Source organism: Podarcis tiliguerta, assembly GCF_965153285.1.
Source record: "Podarcis tiliguerta genome assembly, chromosome: 13".
NCBI classification, from domain to species: domain Eukaryota; kingdom Metazoa; phylum Chordata; class Lepidosauria; order Squamata; family Lacertidae; genus Podarcis; species Podarcis tiliguerta.
Genome location: NC_139546.1, coordinates 42,636,171 through 42,648,137, shown reverse-complemented (window position 1 = coordinate 42,648,137; position 11,967 = coordinate 42,636,171). Strand labels below are relative to the sequence as shown.

The following is an 11,967-nucleotide window of genomic DNA, read 5'->3' as shown; positions in this document are numbered from 1 at the left end:
CCAAGTCACAAGAGGGCATCAGAGGAGGGAGGAAAGGAAAGAGGAAGAGAGGCCAGTGTTGACTGCGGCACCCCTGACCATCATTCAAGGCACCCCAGGATGCCATGGCAGACTGGTTGAAAACCACTGACTCTTACTCTGGTAGGAAGCATTCATTCAGAAGACTGTCATGGTGGCCCATCAGTGTAAGGCAGTGATAGGCACTGTTATGCTGTCCAGATGTTTCTGGACGACAGCTTCCATCATCCTTGATAATAATGGTCTGTTGAAAACTGATGGGAGCGATGTTCAGCAACATCTGGAGGGCCACAGATTGACTACCCCTGGAGCAAATAAGAGTGGGGTGTAGAATAAGGCTCCATCTCTAGGGAGATATTGTTCTGCTAGGGGTATGTCAAATATTAGGGACCTCTGAGTCTGGAGCACTGTCTATGTATGGGCAAGGTGAGTCACTTCCTGTCTCCCTTCACAGCCCCAGGTCAATGGAGGTATGAAATTCCAGAAGTGTAGAAATCCAAGCTTATCCTGGGAATTCTAAAATTGATTAGAGGTGTCTTTTTGTGCCTAGAATTTCTAACGGAGTGCACATGTGATTTTCAGTTTGGATCACTTTTAAATGTTCTGCTTCAACATATTATGAACAATGTAAATGAATACATACATGTAGGGGCTTCAAAATGAATCAAACAAAACATGATACATGACTTTATAGAATTACTGTTCCCAGGAAATTCTCACTTTCCATTCATTTCTTAAGATAATCAGTACATGGAGGGGGATGGCTGGGTTGGTAATTAACACAGAGTCAGTTCTTGACTGGCTTCCTTGAGGTGTGATGACACAAGCTGGAAACTGAATCTTGAGTGTGGCAGTGGGCAAGCAATCTTTGGCCATTAGTACTGGATTCTTACCTTCTTCATCCTTACCTAAACATAAAGTGAGTATCTTTATTGCCTGGTTCCCTCTATTTACTTGCCATTACTTTCTGCAGCTTTTGAAATGGCTCAGTCAACTTTTTACACTGTTTTGGTTGCTAGTGCAACCACTGTTTTGGTTGCTAGTGCAGTTAGGCAAATAGTGAAGGCAAAGTATCTTGCATCCAACCTTCTGCAATTCATGGCTGTCTCACCTGAACTTGATACCCAGATCTTGATCTTGATCTTGATCTTGATGCCCAGATCACCTAAAATAGGCTCAGTTTGGCTTGGAGTCATGGTCAACCCTGCTGGATAGACTAAAGGACTCAGTAAAAGGCAGCTTCTTAAGTTCTTGCATTCCTTTTCTCTCTGAACTCCATCATCTCCACAGGAGAGGTTCAGGGATTCTTGGGAAGATAGGTGGCATCCCTTTGGATGCAGGAGAAGATGAGTAAGGGGGCATGTAGGCATTCAAGTGGTTGGTTATCACCCACAGTTTCTTGCATGCACATAAGCCCAATTCATTTACACCTCATGCTGGATATCAAAAACATAAATGGTAAGACAATCTCTATTGTTATTTTGATCATTTTGTTATTTTGATCATTTCAGGTAACTTCCTTTCTTGAAAAACCACACGCAAATTACCATGCTAACAATTCTACAGATTCTAAATACAGAAATGACAAACTCTACTGTTCTTTACATCTTTCTCCGTATCAGCTGCTCTCTGTTATTCAGCTCAGGCCTCACCACAATAATGTAGCATTTAGGGGAAAAGATGCAACCCAGCAGCCCAGCACTGGAAGCCAAGATGGAGAAGATCTCCACAGCCACCATGTATTTTCCTCTGGTGCTCAAATATGTGGGAATAGAGGAGAACCAAACACTGCAGAAGACCAGCATGCTGAAGGTGATGAACTTGGCTTCATTGAAGCTGTCCGGCAACTTCCTGGCTAAGAAGGCCACAGTGAAGCTGATAATGGCCAGGAATCCCATGTAGCCTAAAACGCAATAGAACATGAGAACCGACCCTTCATTACATAAGAATATAATTTCTTCAGTCATTGAATGCATGTCCACATCTGGGAATGGGGCCGAGGTTGCCAGCCAGAAGGCACAGAGTCCCATTTGAACAATGGAGCCGGAAAGGACAATGGAATAAGCCAGTTTTTTGCCTACCCACTTCCTGATTGTGGAATCGGGCTTGGTAGCCATGAATGCCAAAACCACCGATATGGTTTTGGCCAAGATGCTGGAGAGAGCCACAGAGAAGACAATGCCAAAAGCCGTTTGTCGGAGTGGGCAGGTTGCTTTGTTAGGCATTCCAATGAACATCAAGGAGCACAGGAAACACAAGAGGAGGGAGATGAGGAGAATGTAAGTGAGGCTTCTGTTATTGGCTTTGACGATGGCAGTGTCCCGGTGCTTAATGAAAATGCCAAGTACTATAGCTGTGATAAGAGAGAATAAAAGCACAGAGAAAGTTGAAACCATGGCCAAAGTTTCACCAAAGCCTAGGACGTTTGATTTCTTGGGAATGCACTGATCCTGCTCTTCATTTGGATATTGATCCGGAGGACATCTGGCACAGGTTTCCAATCCTGAAAAAGGTGATATAACCATTGGAAACAACTCAAATAAGCTCATGAGGTTTTGTTTTGTTTTGTTTTTACATGAGTCCCCTTATGATAGTGTTTGCATGAGGAAAAGTTTCAAAACTTTTTGCCCAAATGCTTGTGTCCTAAATGCTTTGAAGATAAGGTCCCCAAAGAACTTTCTTCTTAGAGAAAAAACTACCACTTCTATTGCATCCTCCTTCCCCCAAAACTATAGTTTCTTCCATGTAAAATTTTTGTGTCTTGTTGCATCAAAACAGAGCGGGCGGACATACAATCATGGTTTAAATTATTAAAATGTGTTATTAAGATGTGGCAGTACAGCAGTGAGCCACTTGCAATAGGAAACTGCATTAAACAATTTAGAATTTGTGTGGATACATTGTTGGAAAATCTTTACATTACAGATCAAGCTCACATCCTCATGGTATACTCCCTAGAAGGTTAAAATAATTTCTTCATAGTGGCAGCTTTTACTGAGACTGAAGTGAAATCATTCTACTATTGTTCATAAACAATATAAATTGGTATCAGACAGAGCAAACCCCACTTCCAATTTGATCAGAATATGTTAAAATAAAATGTATATGGTACTATGACATCTCTCACCCTTTTCATCTGAGAACATCCCACGAGGACATGGATCACAATCATAACAACAAAACTTCTTCCCCTCCTTCTTTTTCTTCTCATAACCGGGAAGGCAGTTCTCATTACATAAGGAAAGGGGTGGCACCTATCCAAAGAGACATGAAGAAGTTAATATTAAGAAAATGTTTTAGGGGATTCATCTAACATCAGGTGATCTACCAGTAAGTAGGAGGGCCAGAAATGTTAATGTGCCAAAGCAGCACATACAGTGCGATAAAAAGCTACAGTTCTAAGCATCATGCAAACACAAGAAGATTACAATTTTTCATATCTAGATTGATTAATGCTGCAACCATCACATAATTCAATCTAATACTACTATTGGTTATTTGTTTTGATGGAATTGCAGCCTCATGCCCTTTGCTTTAGAAAATTCACTTGATGTCCCTTTAGTGAGGTTCAAGGTGTTGGGATTTGGAAGTAGTGAAATATTGTGGTTCTGCTCATATTTGGACGGCCCCTACCACTTATACCATTGGAATGAAGTGAATCATAGAATCATAGAATCATAGAATCATAGAGTTGGAAGAGACCACAAGGGCCATCGAGTCCAACCCCCTGCCAAGCAGGAAACACCATCAGAGCACTCTTGACATATGGTTGTCAAGCCTCTGCTTAAAGACCTCCAAAGAAGGAGACTCCACCACACTCCTTGGCAGCAAATTCCACTGTCGAACAGCTCTTACTGTCAGGAAGTTCTTCCTAATGTTTAGGTGGAATCTTCTTTCTTGTAGTTTGGATCCATTGCTCCGTGTCCGCTTCTCTGGAGCAGCAGAAAACAACCTTTCTCCCTCCTCTATGTGACATCCTTTTATATATTTGAACATGGCTATCATATCCCCCCTTAACCTCCTCAAAATGGATGTGGGCATTAAAATATTCCAAAAATGCTTATCCATGTGAACCTGAAAGAGGACTATCTTAAGTCAATATTCCAATGGTACTTTACTTTATACAGAATTTATTTCTGTATTTATTTTGAGAAAACAGGCATTGTTCAAGGCATAACGGAATTAAGGCAGATCTAATAAATATCTTTTAAAATAATAATTCCTTTCTGGACCAAAGTACTGAAGATTTCTCCTTCATAAGTCAGCTGTGGTTGAGCTTTTCACAGCGCTGTTTTTCTTTACCAATATATATCCTGAAAGCAAGAGCAATCATACTGCCATCTTTAGTTCCAGTATAACTGAGATCTGCTTTTGAGGATATTGATGCCTTCAATGCAGTGGTGTACCTAGGCTCCCTTGTGCGTTGGCAAGGAGATATATCAGTGCCTCCAAAGTCGGGAGGGACCATGGAAAAGAAACTCAAAAAGTTTGTTTTTTGTCACCTTTTGTGCTCCTTCGGTCACTTTCTCCTTGGCCATCGGTTCTGCCTCCTGCCCTCCTTGGTCGGTCTGTCTGCCTTCTTTCCTGCATCCCCCTTCACTCACTCACCTCCTTCCTTCCTTCCTTCCTTCCTTCCTTCCTTCCTTCCTCTCTCCCTCTCTTTTCTTCCCCCCAAGCCCTGCTTGGCACTCCGCTCACACTTATGATAGTTCCACTGGCCAACTGGGGATGCTGAGCTGCACAGCTGCTCTGATGGCCAACGCCAGCAGCTGGATTCCTCCACTGAGGCACAGAGAGAGAATCCTTCATGCCTTGCCCAGCAGCCCATGGGGTACATGGATGGGCAGCTGGGCTCCAAGACACTCCGAGGAAGGCATTTTGTGGTCTCCTCCTGGGCCTGGGCCCGTGGCAGAAGCCAATCTGACAAACACCTTCATACACCCCTACTTCTATGATTCCAACTCAACACTACAGTCTCAAGCAGCAACAGAAAAATTCATGAAGTCTTTTGTGCATATTGCTGTTTTTTATGAATGTGGTTCATTTGTTTACTTATTAATAAAATTATTAGTAGCAGCATTATTAGTAGTGGCAGCAGAAGTTGGGCAGCACTTCCCTTTTCACCTCATGTGGCAAAACTACACGCTCTCCCACCTGTGTGCAGTGATTTCCTTACCTGAGTGAAGACTCTGTGCCATTGGAGTCTGTCCCCATTAATGGTGAGCTCTTTGCCAGGAGGGGCCTGAGGATCCAGTCTTCCAACTTTGACCCTGACATAGGAATTATTTGGGAAAGTGACCAGGTTCGTAATATCAAAACCAGCTGCTAATTCTCCATGTTCATTTAATGTGATTTCATCCCCAGCACTGTTGTTGAATGAGATTCTCTGCAGCAATGAGTGGAGCTAGGTGGAAAGAGAATCAGAAGTCATCCTGTTTGGGTGTGAAGTGAACATCCTGTTTGGGTGTCTGAAGGCGGTTAGGGGGTGGATAGTGGCTAATGGATTGAGATTCAATCCCAGCAATACAGAAGTAGTGTTTCTGGGGACAGGGGGCAGGTAGGTGTGGGGGGGATTCCCTAGCCCTGAATGGTGTAACTGTGGCCTTAAAGGACCAGGTGTGCAGCCTGGGAGCCATTTTGGACTCACAGATGTTTATGAAGGTGCAAGTCAATTCTGTGTCCAGGGCAGCTGTCTACCAGCTCTAACTGGTATTCCAGCTGAGACCCTACCTGCCTGTGCTCTGTCTCCCCAGAATGGAACATGCTCTGGTTATCTCCCACTTGGATTATTGCAGTGCGCTTTATGTTGGGCTACCTTTGACGTTGACTCGGAAACTAAAACTAATCCAAAACACAGCTGCCAGGCTGGTGACTGTGAGTGGCTGCCAGGAACATATAACACTGGTCTTAAAGGAACTCCATTGGCTCCCATTATATTTCCAAGTAAAATGCAAAGGGTTGATGCTGACCTTTATAGCCCTTAGTGTCTGCTCCTATATACCTGAAGGAGCATCCGCACCCCAATCATTCAGCCCAGATGCTGAATGGAGAAAGCACGGAGCCACCTGCCCTGCTGAATGCCCTCCCATCAGATGTCTAGGAAATGAACAACAATCTGACTTTCAGAAAACATCTGAAGGGAGCCCTGTATAGGGAAGTTTTAAATGTTTCATGTCTTGCGTTTTAATTTGACAGAGACTTCCCAGAGTGGCTATGGTGCCCCAATCAGATGAGCAGCTGTAGTCAAACAGCCTGGCACTGGCACCATCACTGCATGGCCCTGGGTTCCCAGGCACCCACAAAATTTTTAATGATGGAGCAAGGAGCCCTCAATATTCTGCAGCCGGAAGGGCTCTGGTGGGCCCTCCTGCTGTGCTGCAGCAGTGGGCGATGGAACCCCTTACAGACCCTTTGGGAGAAGCCTTAGAGATCCCTCTGAAAGGCCCGGATAGGCCTGCCCGGGCACCTCCAAATCTGTGACATCACATGTAGCACATGACATCACACATGCACACCAGACCCCCACAATGTGGGTTGAAACATAGTGTACCTGGCTAGAACGGTCATTTCAGGCAGCTTGAGATACACTCTCAAGTGGCTGAGGCATCCCAGCCAGAGGAATGGTGCATATAAATAATAATATAATATAATATAATATAATATAATATAATATAATATAATATAATATAATATAATATAATATAATATAATAATATAAATAATAATAATAAAATATCAAACATTAAATACTTCCCAATGCAGGGCTGCCTACAGATGTCTTCTAAAAGTTTTGTAGTTCTTTATCTCCTTGACATCTGAAGCGAGGGCGTTCCACAGGGAGGGCATCACTACTGGTTCCTGGTATATATTTCATTATAGTACAATGAAGAAATTATGACATTTCTAGCAGCATGTGTATGTGTGTCATAATTTCTACATTATACTATACTTTAATGAAATTAAATTTGTCTCCCCTCCAACTAAATCTTGGTCATTTTTGCATGGTAAAATCACCAATTTTATGGTCTATTTTCCAGTATACTTAAAATCCTTTGCTTATTCTGAGCTACCCCACATTTTCTTCAAAACATTGCTTTACACAGGTAACTACCATAGAGTTATCAAATTTTTCAGAAGCAAATTAGGAACCACTGGTCTAATTAAATACCAGTAGAAATACTGAAACAGTGCCAGTTGTAAATGTTCAAATTTTTAGAAAAATTATTAACTTGTCAAGTACTTGCTGCTTGTGTGTCACTTATGAAAGTCTGTATAATCTAAAGTCTGCTTAGTATAACTATAGGAAATGAAATAATTTAAAGTTAATCTTTGAAGTATTTATTACTTTAATTATTTACTTACAGATGAATGCCAACTCACATTATATTATCAACACAGTACAGAACACTGAACACTTTATAAGAGGAAACATTACCTGCCAAGGCTCTACATTCTGAGAAGAGAGTCTGTCTCCACCTTTTGTCCTTTTGCGGATGGCTTCAGAGGAGTACCTAATATGTAGGGCATGTGCCAGAGCATAGACAGCGTTATAGATACTGTAGCTGTGGCCAGTCATGCTCATTTCAAAAAATGGTGCAGGAAGGCTCTCCAGCATCTCCTCTCCAGTACATGTGTCTTCTGACGCTGTGGAATTTGAAAGTGAACAACTGAATGCTTGTCCCCAGAAATCGTTGATAAAACCATCTGCATCTGCCCAGGAAGGCTTTACATTCCTTAGAAAGTCTGAAAAGTCTTGAATCTCATTGGAGTGAATCGCAGACGAGATAGCACCATGGAACATTTGTACATTAATTTCAATAATTTTTTTAAAAGCATATAATATGAAATCAATTTGGGCAGTTGTAATCCATACTTTTCCTCCAGGTTGCTTCCTCTTAGATGGAGGCAATATCAGCTGAATCATATTCCTTACCTCTATAGTACTTGATAGCCATAAAATAGATGTACTTTCTCCATATATAACAACTGCATTAGCTTTGCTTGACATGAAAGCTGGGAACAAAAGCCTTGTTTCACCCAACATATCAGCTATGTTACCCGTGAAATGCAGATGGTATTCAATTTTTTCAGTGAATTCTGAACAGATTCCATTCTGGAAAAGCATTGGTTCAATGATCTGCAAGAAACGTTCTCCAGCTTCATTCTTTGGAGTGATGAGCCGAAGTAACTGGATAATTCCCTTGTACTGAAGATCTTCATTGGGGACCATGCGGTAGAAGAAACCACGTTTGATTTGATCATTTGTGGCTGGTTCAAATGAACCATATGAAATCTGAAAAGGAAAAAGTCAAACCTTTCCATGTGAAAACAAAAATTCAAAACACACACATTTATCTGAGTATAAATCCTGTATATCCCATATTTACTAATCTTCGCCATGGCGAAACCCCATCTACATAGAAAATATATTTCTCAAAAACCAAACAAACAATATTGCTCATTTAATTTTGTAGATATTAATTCCTATTATTATGGGAGTCATCACAGCTGCATACTTGTACACAAGGATTCTCTCCAGGAACAGGAGAGCTTTTATCCTTGCATTGCCTTCAACAATACTCCAAAGTGGAACTGGAGAAATACAAGCAATTGATCATGTTCTTTTGGTCTATAATCTTGTAGAGAGAGGTTGATGGCATTTCTACTAAGAACTCTTGTGGGAGGATCTCCTGGAAATTCGTAAGATTTCCTGAATATTGTGCATTTTAATTTTATGTGACCACAATAAGCCATAACTTATAAAAGATGCAGAGATACCAAAGGAGCAGAAATGATTACTTATGTATGCGATTACAGCAGCACGGATACTACTGGCCCAGAGATGGAAAGAAGTCCCGACCAGAGAGGAATGGCTGCTGAAGTTGATGAACTATGCTGAAATGCTGAAAATGACCAGGAAAATCAGAAGAGAAGAACTTTAAAAAGGAATGGGAAAAAATCATAATGTATTTAAGAGAACAAGGAAAACAAGTAAAAATTCTGACAGGATTTGAATAATGCTTGTAATGTATGAAAACCTATGGTAAAAATGGAATAGAGAAAGTAAGAGAAACAGTTGGGGGGAAAAGATTGATAATAGTAACAATGGAATGGCGGAAGGAATGGAAGGATTCAGGGGATTCTAAAGGATGATCCAGCAAAGATTAAGGCGACTAAAAAGTAGTCTAGTAATGCAGCAGAACAACACCATATTGGTAAGAATATATCCATCCCCAAATGCCAGAAAAATAACAAGAATTTTGTTTTCAATAAGCCTCTGAAAGTGGACAATACTAAAGATCACCATACCTGTGCAGGGAGGTACCCCATTTATAATATTGGAACATATCAAAAAATCTTTCATTAAATATATTATACACACATTCTTTAGAACCTAGGTCCTTTCATGTACCCGGTAGGGTAATAATATTATACCTCCCCCCCAAAATTCCATAAATTGCAACCCATTTCCCTTTTCCATTTTGCCACTTCAAATTTAGGAATCAACAGATTCCTAGTGGGAGGAGAAAAGAGTGAACTACGGCATGAAATATCAATTTTTCAAAACCCATATTCTACCTGTGGAATCTTGTAAAGACCTAAGACATCTGCCATGGATGAGGAGGTGTCAGAATTAAGTCCCCCAATGACTCCTACTACATTTTTCTGGATGCCACACATGTAGTTGGGGACAAAGTGATGTGATTTAAGGAGCAAATCCAGAGTGTTTCGGTAGGTCATCCTTGAATCAAAATAGCTATCATACATGTGGAATCCAAGAGTGACATTGGGCAAGATCTTGGGATTCTCATTGATCTCATCAACAGCAAACACCAAGGCCAGGATGTGTTGGTAGAACTTTCTCATAACCCTGCAAAGAAAATGCCTTACCATTTTATAGGGAATTAAACAGTGCACAACACTTAGATCTGAGGGATACAACTTCCTCAATTAAATCATGTTAGAAATACGGAAATGATTTTGTTTCTATAGAGTTAATGTTTGGATCTCTCTTCCACACGAATCAAATTTTTTATTTGTCTGAACATGAAGATTGAGAAGTGATCTTCACTTAATAACATTCTGTTTTTCTAACCACGTTGCTTTTTATTACTAGAAACATGTACAGTTATTGAAATCATTAAAAAGCCCCTTCATCAGTTGTTGTCCTTAGCAACACAAACTGGTATGAAATGAAGATAATGGAATTGGCAGCTGCCATTTTGGATATGAAGAATGCCGACTGATGATCTGGAAGTGATGATTTTAAAGTGGCTCTCATCCAATTCTTACTCAGTGCATTTAATGCTTATCCCTGATTGTTTTCAAAGTGCTTTAGACATAACTTCTATTTTACACCATCTTTCACTAAAGCAGCTCAGGCTGGGTTTCATAGTTCTCCTCTCTCCCCTTGCTTATGCATGAAAGCCCCTAGTGTGTAGCTGGCCAAGTAAATGGAGATTTGAACCCTGATCTCCCCAATGCAAGTCTGCCATGCTAAATTACTGTGGGCAGGAGGATCATGGCTAGAGAGCAAGTGGTGGTGATGTGAAACAGAATCAACTCAAACATGGTTGAGGTTTCATTTCTGCACCTGGTACATGGAAGGGAAAGGGCTGTGGTGAAGACAGCTTACTTCTTCACCACAATTGTGTCCACAACTAGCCGTCTGGAAGAGCTTTTCAATGTTGAATATAGGTTTGTTATGTGGCCAAGAGAACATTTCTCTTATAACTTTAGCAGCCTGCTATTATAACTTTAAAAACACTTTAGGGATGTAATCAATCAGATTCAGAGTTGCATGCCATGATTGGAGAGAGTCAAATGGTATACAGAGCACTCTCTGTTCCATCTTTGCTGGATCAGTTTAAATTATTGTGCCCTGAGGATGTAGTGAATGGGATTGGAGAACTGAAGCTACCCAACAGACCCCTTGACCCTTGCCCATCTTGGCTTTTGAAATCTAGCTATATGGAATTGACTGGCAGTGGCAGACTTTGGTACTATGGTACCCTGGGCAAGGCCAAAATTTTGCACCCACATAGAGGTGGGTAAAGTTGTGACCGGATTAAGGAAGGAGACACGAGGTTCAGTTAGGGTCCTCGAGCCCCCACCCCGTTCCCAAGGCTGGGAAAGCACTAACTAAGCTTTGGGAAGTGGGGAGGAGGACTCTAGGATATTGTCAGAGCCCATGCCTCCTTCCCAAAGCCCAGCGCCTTGTTTACCAGGTTTTGAGACAGCAGTCCCATGGCTTGTACCCAATGTGTGGCCACTTATTGCAGAACCCTAATGCCACCCCTGTGACTGGGGAGGTCTAGCTTCATTGGAGGATGCTCTGATCAAGGGTAAAATGGTATTATAAAATCTTACTATTTGGTTTAATCTTACTTTGGGTTTCAAAGCAAACCAAGTACTTTTGTTGTTGTTGTTGTTGTTTAGACGTTTAGTCGTGTCCGACTCTTTGTGACCCCATGGACCAGAGCACTCCAGATGTACTTATAGTACTATAAAGTACTTCATACTCAGATATAAATGTAGAAAGAATAAATGAAATGATCTTAAGAGCCATTTACTTACATTGGGCTGTTAATAAAGACCTGAGATGGGTGTTCATCGAAGGAAATGCTGGGTAATATGTATTGGATATGAGACATTATCCCACCAATGATAAGGTCCCCTTGTTCATACCACTCATGTGGAATATGCACAGGATTATTTCCGCTGCAAACAACAGTATGCACTTGGGGCACCATATTGGGAAACAGCAGGCGAAGCAGCAGCAACAACATCCTGATCACAAATATCCTTCTACACCCCGACTCTCATTTGCCTCTCTACAATATTGTTACTATCATCAGCCTAACTTGAAGAGGATGTATTTGGTGACCACTGACTCTGCCAATTCTGTACTTAAAGGGGCAGGTCTCCACCTTCTCATTAACTTCAGCA

At 41.3% G+C, this 11,967-nt stretch overlaps 1 protein-coding gene across 1 annotated transcript; it reads right to left on the bottom strand.

Annotated features, from left to right (window-relative positions):
* Nucleotides 1–1,468: 1,468 nt before the first annotated feature.
* LOC310662623 (vomeronasal type-2 receptor 26-like) lies at nucleotides 1,469–11,672 on the bottom strand (the record flags this gene model as incomplete). The annotated part of the gene is made up of 6 exons (XM_083409568.1): nucleotides 1,469–2,521; nucleotides 3,146–3,272; nucleotides 5,195–5,422; nucleotides 7,952–8,311; nucleotides 9,598–9,889; nucleotides 11,596–11,672. 6 exons carry the CDS (start codon nucleotides 11,670–11,672, stop codon nucleotides 1,620–1,622), a joined length of 1,986 nt encoding a protein of 661 aa, XP_083265694.1. The 3' UTR covers nucleotides 1,469–1,619.
* Nucleotides 11,673–11,967: the final 295 nt, after the last annotated feature.